Consider the following 12,117-nt stretch of genomic DNA (forward strand, 5'->3'; position numbering starts at 1 on the left):
GGCCTACAAACATTAAACCGCATTAAAAGAACAATAAAACAACCCCTTTTCTTCAATGAATTTTAAAAAGGCATCTGAACATTGACTAAGTCCAAGCGAGGCACCGGAAACTCTCCCTCTAATAGCACTTCACCTCGTCCTTGCTATCTTTGCTTAGCCTAAGACTCAGCAAAGATAGCACAGAAAGCACACCAGATGGATGTGTGCTCTGAAGCAAGACTCTTGTAGTGATACACACAGCCGCTCCAGCTTTCAGCAAGCTTGCAAGGAACAATTACTTAGCCTTAAAACAAATGTAGCTAGATGTTTACTTCTTTTTTCACTGAAGCAATGGATTTGCCTGGGGTAGAGTGATAATCAGAGGACAAGCCAAAACCAAATGTAGTTTGTAGTTTGTGAACTACTCTAGGAGAAGGGTGGGTATTTGGCACCCTGGACAACCTATACCTTTCTCCAGCATTATCATCATCATCATCATCATCATCATCATCATCATCATCGAGATAATCAAATCATCGAATGCAGATCACCAAGAAACACCAAGAGGCATCTTAACCTTCAGCTTTCAGAAATAAAATTGAAGTTTTTAGTACTCAAGTCTTGGGAGACAGACTTGAAAGTGAAATTGGAGAAAGTCGTGGATAAGTCTTCAAGGTCCTACCAAGCTCTTGGCTGTTTACCATCTTCATAGATTTGATGGGCCATCAAATAGAGGAAAGGGGGAAATGTTTTGCTGTTCTAGAGTTCAGGAACAAACCAACAGATGCAAATTACAGGAAGGGTGATTTTTGACTAAATGGGATGGGAACCTTCTTGATGGGATAAGCTCTTTGAAATGGACAAGAGTGTGTCAGCCTTTCCAGTGTGAAAAGTTTGCAAGTAGAGTCAGGATGGATCCTGCCATTAGCAGCAAACAGGATTATCTTTCATGTATGTTCCAGTACTATGATTCTGTGGTAACCCACTTGTTACCTCTATGAGTCCAATTCTGTAGCCAGCTGTAGATCCACCTGAGAGTTCTTTCATGTAGCCCACTTTTATCTGATCTACTAATTAGAGAATCATGATGTGCTTCATAAAAGACTTTATTAGAGTCAAGATAGATTATGTCCATAGCCTTCCAAAGTCCATTAGGGACGTTATCAAGGGAAGGGAAGGGAAGGGAAGGGAAGGGAAGGGAAGGGAAGGGAAGGGAAGGGAAGGGAAGGCACAAGAGATAAGAGATGATAAGAGATAAGAGATAAGAGATAAGAGATAAGAGATAAGAGAAGAGAAGAGAAGAGAAGAGAAGAGAAGAGAAGAGAAGAGAAGAGAAGATGATTTTGGCAGCATTTGTTCTTGAGAATCCATGTTGGCTTCTAATGATAGCTGCCTTGTTGTCAAGTCTTCTGCAGACTGACTGCATTATAATCAGCTCCAGATTTTCCCAGGGATTGATTCCAGACTGACTGGTCTATAGTTCCCAGGTTTTTCTTTTCCTTTTCCTATTTGAAGATAAGGGGCAACATGAGTCATATTGCAGCTTCTCCAGTCAGTTCTACATCAATGGCACTTTCTCAGACGGGGGCGGGAGGTAACAAGTGGGTTACCACAGCGCTTGTCAACAATTGTATGAATTATTTATTTGGATGAAGAAATGCAGGGAACAATTACCAAATTTGCAGATTTCGCAAACCTAGGTAGGAAACTAATATCTTGAAAGATAAAAACAAAATTCAAGGTGATCTTGATAGGTTGGAGTGATGGGCTGAAAACCACTGAATGAAATTCAGTAGGGACAAATGCCCAAGTTCTGCACCTAGGAAAAAGAAACCAAATGTATCATTACAAGATGGTGAATACTTGGCTCAACAATACTGCAAGTGAGAAGGAATGGTCGTAGATTGCTAACTCAATATGAGTCAACAACGTGATGTGTCTGCAAAAAGGAAAAATGCTATTTTAGGCTGCATTAATATAACTATCACTTCCAAATTCCATGAAGTTCTAGTTCCCCTTTATTCAGCATTGGTTTGGTCTCATCTGGAGTACAGTGTGAAGTTCTGGGAACCCCAGTGGAAGAAAGATGCAGTCAAGCTGGTAAAAATTGAGAGGAAGGCAACAAGGATGATATAGGGACTGGAAACAAAGCCCTATGAGGAAAGAACTGGGTATGTTTAGTCTCAAAAAGAGAAGACTGAGGGGGAAATGGTAGGTATTTCACAAGTGGAGCTGGCTGGATCCTGGGGGTCTCTTCTGACTCACTCTGTTACTCTGTTTCTAAATATGATAGCACTCTTCAAGTACTTGAAAAACTACTACAATGAAGAAGCACAGGATCCGTTCTCATTCATCCAAGAGTGCAGGACATGGAATAATGGACTCACGTTACACCAAGCCAGATTTTGGCTAGATACCAGGAAAAACTTCTCAAGTTACAGAAAATTTCCTGACTGTTCAAGCAGCACAGCAACAGAACCAATAACCTAGGAAGGTTGTGGGCTTTCCCACACTAGAGGAATTCAAGATGCGACTGGACATCCATCTGAGAGTCCTGCACTGACCAGGGGCTTGGACCTGATGGCATTCCGGCCTCTTCCAACTGGACTACTCTATAATTCTACGAACACAAGACAGACAGCAAACAGACCAGTAGCATAATCTGCTCAAAAGTAAGTCTTATTGAGTCCAGTGGCTCTTACTTCCAAATAAGCATGTTCAGTATTGAACCTACTTCCCTGACCTGGTTAATAAGTCTTCCTCACAATATCTTGACAAAATCATTCCTTACCTGCCCCACCCCTTTAAAAATATAAGGATGCAATCCTGGACTCATTTAAGTGGGTGCAACTCCCGTTGAACCAAGTGCAATTTTTTTCTCAGTAGCCATGGACATGGAGATTCTGTGCAGCATTAGATTTAATTCTGTTTTAATTGACTATTTCAGTGTGTTTGTCTGGGCAGGCAGAGGGAGAGGGAAAGAAGAAGGGAAGTAGAAGAGAAAGAGAATGAACTTCAGATATTGTGAAGAATAGAAACCTAAGTAATTAATAAATGTATATGAGAAAAGGAAGAAAATGTAAAGTGGAACTGACCCCACCCACATTTGACTCCAACACTGATAATTGGACACAATGTGGTCCCCACTTCCCCAACCATCGCACAAACGTTTGCAGGGAGCTAACTCCTAACATTTCCCTATTGTGGAATCAGAAGAGGTGTTTGTATGGTTTACTGTTTATCTGGACACTGCAGAGAAAAAGCATTTTTCAGTCTCTATGACCTTCCTTTGACACCAGATGTTTCTGAGCTGATGATACATGTTGGACCAGGTAATATCTGATAAATTATTCACCACAGAAGGAATTCAAAACTTCCCTTCCAGTCACAATAGCTCTTTCATAGACTTCAAAGGATTTGTGCTCCCAGCAAAAGACATCAGCAAAATGAAATTCAAAGTTGTGGACAAAACACATCCTCTCTCTCTCTCTCTCTCTCTCTCTCTCTCTCTCTCTCTCTCTCTCTCTCACACACACACACACACACACACACACACACACACACACTTTTTGGAAGAAGTTTGATATATCCAACTCTTCCTGGTCTCTAACATGACTTATACTCTTCATTTAAGGGTGGTTTGAAGTGAGAGAGTTTGGATAATGTTTGCACAAGGACTTACCTTGAATGCAAAGACCTTCAGTGCAATTCTCAGATTCTTGGCTTGGCCCTTCACAGAATTTCCCACCATTCCGTGGAGCTGGAGCAGTGCATTCACGGATCCTCAAGTGTTCACACTCCGGGCTGCAGACAGACCACTCACTCCACACTTCCCAGCCACCATCCACTAGACAGAAGAAGACAAGTTAGAATACAATCCTATTAAACAGGAGACTTCATGTCAGAGCACATAACCTAGTTTCTCCTGTCTCCTCCCTCTTTTCTTCCTCTCTGGGCTCACAATCCCAACCTCACAGAAGTAGCTGGTGTGGTTCATGATGAAGCAGATGCAAGGGTAGGGAGAAGATGATCAGAGCTCAAATATTCAATTCCATGGTTGGAGCACTGGAAATCAGAACAATTCTATGGCCCCCTATCTGGGAATGATAGACTACCCCCAACCTGGAAAATATAGCCTGGTTCTTGCCCTCCTTCCTACACACCTTCAATTTTGCATGAAGTTTTCTTGTCTGAGAACATGATGTGAAGCCCATTGAAAAGGTGCACAACTCATGTGCACATTTAGAAAGAGACATCCAAGAGTCTACTTAAAGTTTCATTGGGCTTATCCTCTCACCACCACCAACACCCAAAGCTTTCCATCTTATATGAATACAAGTCCTAAGAAATGTCAAGGTGAATTCAGAAAGCCTTGGCAAATGAGTTGTTTTGATCTGCATATCCCTAATCCAAAAGCAGCAGTGACATCCAAAGCAAATTTGGAAAGACTTATTCCAAGTCTGTGGAAGCAAGAGTCTGTGAAAGCAAAATGAACCAGCTATACACATTTCCTAAAATTAATATGTAGCAACAATCAAAGGCTATATTTTGGAGAGTCAAACAGGATTTCAGAACTTGGCTTTTTATTACTACTATTTCTTACAGGTATAGCTCACCTTTTCCTCCAAGGAGCCCAAGCAACACCTCTTCTTCCCCATTTTATCCACCCATCAAACCTGCAAGGTAGTTTTGACTGAAAAGTAGTGACGGGCCCAAAGTCATCCAATAAGCTCCATGACCAAGTGGAGACGTGACCCTGGGTCTCCCCAGTTCCAGCCTAACCAACACCCCAGATGGGCTGATCACACTAAGTGTGCAATAATATGCAACAGAATTGGAAAAACAGGCCTGCATTCTGCAATACAAAAGAAGCTGGACTAAAGCTTTTAAAATAAATACAATATAATACCATAATAAAAACCTACTGAATTTGAATTTCAAGCTCAAATGACTTCCTTAGATGTTTACATGTATCAAAATGTACCTATCATCGAATAAAAGCTTTAAATGGCTTATTTTAGGTCATATATCTTCCGCCCAATTTCTGTGCTATTTTCTTGCATTCATTTGAGTTGCTACAATGGAAAAAATGAGAGAGAAAGGGAGGTTGCCTGAAGTGAAAAGCAAAGCAAAAAATATCTTAGGAAAAATGCTGACAACTGGAGACTAGTTTTCAGTCTGGAGTGGGTCTGTAGCAAAGGCTAGTTCACACTTGACAACTTTTATGTAACTTTCTTTCATGAAATACCACTTCTATAATCTGAACCAATACCATGATGTTCCATGGTCATGTTATGAAGAAATTAAAACCATTTTACATGCCAATTGGCATGCCTATACCCAACACAACTAAACTGTTTCACATGAAACCTTTGTACCAGGTGAACACTTTGGGTTTTATTTTGTTTTGTTTTGTTTTTTTACATTTGTACCCTGTCCATTGTACAAGCCTCAGGACAGCTTACAAAAGATTAAATAATAACATAAAATACAATTAAAACATTCAATAATAATAATTCAAAACTAACTATAATATGCTTAACAATTCAAAACTAAAAGAAAGATAGGAAGAAAAAGAAAGAAGAAAAAGAAAATGTGACTGTGTAAAATGTTATTAATTTAACTACAATTTAATTATTAAAATGATGGGTAAATAAAAAGGTCTTTATCTGGCACTGGAAAGAGTAGAGTCAGTGCCAGGCAGACCTCTCTGGGGAGCATATTCCATTATTTCCCCAGAAATTATCCTGAAAGTTTAGTATCAATCTGCTTTAAATCCTTTATTGTATTTTAAGTCTTTGTACTGTTGCTATGTAATACTGTAGTTGTTACTACTATTTTATGTGATTGTTTTAACCATTTAATTTCAGTACTGCATTTTATGCTGTGTTTGATGTTTCCAAATTGTTTTAAATACTTGTAAACAACTCATTCGGCTATTGGACAATACAAAAGTGTGATAAATTAATCACAAGAGTTGAATTCATCAGTTCTAATATTGTACAGTAATTTTCAACTTGTTGACTAAGTGTCAGTTCAAATTATACCTGTTGTGAAATCCTCTGCTGAAATTTTGTCATGTCATTTGGAGGGGGTAAATCAGCAGGGGATATTCTGCTAATTGGCAGAGGTGGAAGGAACACTAGTCAAAGGGATCCCAAAAGTAGGAACATTAAGCTTTATACACTGTGATGTACATGCAACATAAATAAACTTACACAGGGGACACTTTTCACTCTGTCTTGCCGTGAATGACTTTGCATTCCCCCCCCCCCCAAAAAAATCATATTCAACCAATATGGGATTGAATTGTCATCCCACATTTCATGCCAAAAAAAGGGTTTGGGTCTTTGGAAGCAAAGGAAGAATGCTTATACTTGTAATGCCAAACCATGGTTTTGGTGTTATGGCTGAATAGCCACTCAGAGTGATGGAAATGTTGCTTTGGAAATTCAAGGTCCAATCAAGCTGAAGGCTAAGATGAGGCTGACATGTGCAAGAAACATCACAGCTTGCCTTCAAGGTCTCTTGTTAATGTCTACGAGAAATTCAGGATCAATACATCTGTCAACTGACTTACAGCAGCCCACTCTCTGCCTCATGGTCTTTGCAATCCCTTGTCCAGTTCTACCTGATCTTGCTTGTGGCCAGATTATACATATTAACAAAGGGAGCTGAAAAGAAGAAAGGAAGGAGGAAAAAGAAAGAAATCCCAGATGCAATAAATTCCAATTTAAATCCTGTGGACACGAACAGTCACCCACAGTGTTCAAAGTTCTTTGGATAATAACACCTAAAATAGAATGTGGGTGCAATTTTAACATTTACTGACATGCACCGTTCAACTTCATTTGGGGAGAGAGAGGAACATGAAAACCTCATATAATCAGAATGGCAGAGAGACCTACTGGTTGCTAGCCATTATAAATGCCACTGGATGATAAATGAAGGTTCATTTCTTCTAGGGAATGGGAAGGGATAAGTCAGGGTAGGGAAGCAGTCTAAAAAGATGATAGAACCATGTTACATGCAAAGAAGACTTGCTTTCCTACACGTGAGCTTCCTGAGTACACATGACTGCCCACTGTGGGAAGCAAGCTTCTGGAATAGCTGGAAAAAATGGTCTAATACAGCAGGACTTTTTGGAGCATTCTTACAAATCCAGCTAGGACACAATCCTATGCAAGGTTCGACAGGAACAGCTGGGGCACGCTGGGAACAAGACTGAATAGCTAATATTTATTTCCATATCTAGTGGGATGACTATGTGATCCCTCAGGGGACATGTCCTTCCCAATTCACAGAATCACAGAATAGCAGAGTTGGACGGGGCCTTAAAGGCCACTGTGTCCAACCACCTGCTAGTGCAGGACATCAAGCATCAAGTTACAGCATTCATATACCACAAGAAATTTTGCACCATCACAGCAGATCGAGCACCCAATAATGCTTGCACACTTGCTTGCAGATACTCGTGGGGCTGGGGACTGCCAGAGGTTTCTGCGGCAAAAGCAAATAAAACACCCCAGGGACTTCCTTGATTGTGACACATTAAGAATGATGAGTTCATTTTGAGGGTGTGGTGACATTTTCATTTGGGCCTGTCAGCTAACGTCTCTCTCACCAGGACACAATGAGGTGCAGGTGATCTTTTGCACAGACATTCCCTCGCAGAAAGCACCTCCGTTGAGAGGAGCTGGGTTGGTGCAGGTCCGCGATCTCTTCTGCCACCCTCTGCCACATCGTACATTGCAGGTGGACCACTCTGTCCATGAAGACCAGCCTCCATTCACTGCAGCCAACATGTATGGGGAGTGGGAAACAATGGATAGCACATTAGCATCATTAAAATGCAAATCCTGACTTCAGATCCTTCCAATGTAAAGCCCTCTCTCTCTTTCTGTATTCTCCATGCTAAATTTTAAGTTCACTTGTAGATACTGCTGTGTGAATAGAACTGAGGTGCAATTACATAAAGAACTTGGTGTTGAAGAACAGGCACGTTTGTGCATGGCAGATTTGTGTGCCAGGTGGTGCTAGAGAGGACAGTAAGCTGTGGGAGAGAAAGGGGAGGCTACCACCTTAATTCTCTCCTAACACATTCCACTTACTGTGGATAACACAAACATTTAAAGGGAAAAAAGATGAAGAGTGGTTGTCTAGGCATCCTTCTGAATCAATAAAATGTCAATCTGCAGTTTAATGAGAAGAAAGAAGGGGCAGTGAAGAGGAAAAGAGCCAGGAAACTTCCCTTTGGCAGTTCAGATTCCATTTCTTGAAAATCTGAGCATGGGCATCATTTACTTGGTGCCCGAAGCTCAGTTAACAAGCCCCTCCAAAGAGAACGGATTGTTTAAGTCCCATGGAGGCATGGAGATTAGGCTGATTATCTAAAACAGTGGTAGGGGACCTGTCACTTTCCAAATACTGTTAAATTCTAACTCTCATCAGCCCCATCCAACATGGCTGGTGATGGTAGGAGCTGTAGTCTCTTCTAAAGTGGTCATTAAACTGTGGATTAAGCAATCATGACCATATCACCATTGAACCCAATTCAGCAAGTAGAATAGTGGAACAGAACTTGCCTTCTGTTCTTCTGGAAGAGAATTTCTAATATTGGTCAAATTGGTGCAGAATAGATATATATGTAAGATGTGAATCATTTAATTTTCAAAATCCTATGTTATTTGGGGTTTAAATGAAAGAGTCAGCACCTTGAACTGGGTCTGGAATAAGCAGGCAATTGATGCAGATCACAGTGAAAAGTCTCTGAGCAATCCCAGAGAAAAGTCAGGCATATCAGTCGCCTGGCATGTGAGCAAAAGCTGATATAAAGCAAGTCTTCTCGCCATCACCACCTGAACAGCCATAAGCAATAAGCAAGAATGGATCAAGAAGCACTCCTTAGTTTAAAATCTACACCTTACCAGGGACTGAGACTCCTTTCAGAATATTGCATCACTGATCAGAGGGATCACAGACTGAGGATGGATTAACATGTTTGAACTCATTGAGCTCCTCCAAATTTCTCCTTGAAGCTGAGTTGCTTTGTTTGCATCCCTGTCCTTCTTTGATGATGGAGGGAGGGGTACCAGATGGTCACTTCTGGAGCCAGTGTTTCCTGTTGCATGATTGGTGGGTTGGTGGGGTACAGGCAGGACTGGAAGCTGCCCCCGGTAATCTCATTTTACTGCCAAGTGATCTTCTTGGCTAGATACATTGATCCTGAATCACTCTCTGCCTACTCCTTTATTTTCTGTCATAGACTGGAAGCTCTGTGGGTAGAGATTGCACTATTTGTACAGCCTCCAGCTGACTATTGGCACAAAATAAACTTTGTAATGGTTGCATAGACAGGGGATTTTTTAAAACATGATCCAACATACATTTTATTTTTCTCAGTTGTTTGACCCTTGGGATGGGATGGGTATTTAAGATTGTCTGTTTGCACCATGATTGCCTAGCAGCAATTTAATAATTTGTGTTGAAGCATGTCATTTGGAATGGCTGGTTAGTGTAATGTTTGAAGTCATCAAGTAGGTATGTTAGGACTGTCTATCAATCAACGGGTGTGAAAGCTAATTAATGATCTTGTTGTTAACTGTTATTCTATTCTCTGATTAAAATGCTCATTGCAATATCTTAATTCAAGTGATATTTTTAGAACACTGAAGAAAGACATCTCCATTAATCATTTAAAGTAAATGTTACCATTACTCATGTCTGCGGATAAGCCATTTATTACATGGGGTGGGTATGGAGGAGGAACTCATTAATGGAAGAGATCCAAGGAGTTTGCTTTTGGCATTGCTTAAGCATGGGAGCTTTTCCTAAAGCTTACTCTAATCTTGTTAAATGGGTGTGTGCATTTATTTTTTTATTTTGTTCTATTTTTGTTCTGTGCTAGTTCTTTGGAAATAAAGATGTCCCCAGGTTCTTCCAAGCTTCTCTCTTGTGTACTCATCATGATCATTACTGCCTCCATCTTACAGTTCATTCAAAGCAAGGTTTGGGCCTCTGGAACACCATGTGGAGAGAGTTGTATTTCATACCAGTGCAGAGACAACCAAGGGGAAATGTGTACATGAAGTGGGGCTTTATTTTCCATTTTTATTTATTTATTTAGAAGACTTCTATGCCGCCCCATCCATCGAAGCCTCAGGGCAGCTCACATCCATAAATAAACTTCCATAGAATAATATAAATTAACAGTATAAATTAAGTCACCCTGGCCAAAGAATAAAATGAATAAATACTATTGGATTGGATTGGTAGAACAGAAGTGAAACCATATTGCTGTCCACTTAGGAATGTGTGGTGCTAGGAATTCCATTCCATTTAAGCCCAAGAGGACTTCCAGGGTTTATATTCTGATAATTGATGGTGGACTGCAGTGGATTTTTCCCACTTGCTTTCAGAAATGTTTGCATTCCTTTGAACACGTTACACTTTGGGGTAGCAGGTCTTTATATATGTGTTTGTTTGTTTGATGGGCAGTTCTGCATATGTCTGACTATCCATTAGAGGAAGCAAAAATGCCTAGCCAATATCCTTAATTTCATTCCTTCCACACACTACTTCAGTTAATCCAGCAGAATTATAGTCCATAATTATTAAAAAAATACATGTCTGCTTCATTCTGTACTTTGGTCTTTCCTTTCTTTCACTCATAGGGAATATGGAATAAGGAAGAAAGAGACTGACAAGGATATTTTCTATGGGAATAAATAGTAGACACACAGATTTGCCTGAGAATGCCTACACAAACACACACACACACACACACTGATCTGCACAAATTTAAGATCGATGATGATGATGCCTCCTTTATGCAGATCATAAAACAACACAAAGCAAAACAAAATGTTTGTACAAAGTGCCCACCACCATTACAAAACAAACAAAACTCTGCATTGTATTGGCCCACAATGTAGGAAGTCAGTGACAATGGGGAGAGGAGCAAAATATCTAAAGGCCAAACTAGTAAAATTTGTTGAGAATTAACTCTCAAAACAGAGTGCCAATATATCTGCACCCAATCCCAACTTCTATCCATTAATCATCAAAATGTGCAGAGAAACTACACATGTACAACTTTCATGCTTGAAGTTCCTTCTCATGTGATTTGGGAACCTCTGAGTCTCAATTGTATACAGAAAGCCTGCATTCATGTGCAAATGAATGCACAAGCACACACATATGCACAAAGATGTACATTAGTGAGCTTTTTATACACACACCTAATTAGTGAACATTTGGAGGTCAGGAAAGGGAAAATCACCATGATCTCTTTCACTCTGCTCTGTTGGAAGACCAGCCAACTGGCCGTCTTTAATATGAATTACTTGTAAAATTGCATGTATGCTTAGAATGAATGAACCAGCAGATCAACACTTGCAGGCCAAGAAATGAGAGTGATTCATATTTACTTACCATAGACTACCACGGTGGCTGACAAGCTTCTTCTCTCAGCAACGACATTGGCTGCCATACATGTGTAGTTCCCCGAATCAGACAGACGGGCTTGACGAATGATCAAGTTGTGATCTGCTCGGGTGTCAATATTCTCATCCTGCTCAGCATCAATGGGTTCTTCATTTTTAAGCCATTTCACCTGGTAAGTGGAGCAGTGTGGAAGAAAGCAGGATAACATTGGTGAAGCATTAAGCCATTTTATTTAAAATATTTTAGCCTGTATCATTGGTCAGCCAAAATAACTGCCTGGGTGTAGAATCAAGTTAAACAATAGAGGTACCTCTTCATAAAACAGGCTTCATTTGTGGAATTAGACAAAGTTACGAGGGGCAGGTTTGTCAGAAGTGGAAGTCAGTGATTTCTACATCAGTGGACTTCTATAGCCATCACTGTTTTCAGCTGTCCATGGTGCTGAACACTATCCCCCAAAACAGAGCTCTCTGCCATGGAGCACCATGAATAGCTCCTAGAAAGCTGAAAACAGCTTATTTGTTCAGCCTTACTTTCAATTGGTCCTGAACTTAAAAAAAAAACAAAAAAACCTTCCATTCACTCTGAAGTTTGCAAATACTTTTTTAAAAGCTTGCATCAAACAGTGTAAACATTTTTATACATTCCTCCCAGTGAATTTTTGTATGCAATTTTGCCTAATATACACGATCA

General features: G+C 40.2%; 1 protein-coding gene across 1 annotated transcript in view; it reads right to left on the reverse strand.

The window, feature by feature from the left end:
• Window positions 1–12,117, reverse strand: part of UNC5D (unc-5 netrin receptor D) — a 207,579-nt gene that overhangs the window by 95,097 nt on the left and 100,365 nt on the right. Inside the window, exons 5-7 of the mRNA XM_044437388.1 lie at window positions 11,413–11,593; window positions 7,604–7,771; window positions 3,662–3,826 (exon numbers count right to left, since the gene is read on the reverse strand). Coding sequence (XP_044293323.1) covers window positions 3,662–3,826; window positions 7,604–7,771; window positions 11,413–11,593 — 514 coding nt within the window. The remainder of the gene's footprint in view (window positions 1–3,661; window positions 3,827–7,603; window positions 7,772–11,412; window positions 11,594–12,117) is intronic.

This window comes from Varanus komodoensis, unplaced genomic scaffold (assembly GCF_004798865.1).
Source record: "Varanus komodoensis strain SLA01 unplaced genomic scaffold, ASM479886v1 scaffold30, whole genome shotgun sequence".
Classification (NCBI taxonomy): Eukaryota; Metazoa; Chordata; class Lepidosauria; order Squamata; family Varanidae; genus Varanus; species Varanus komodoensis.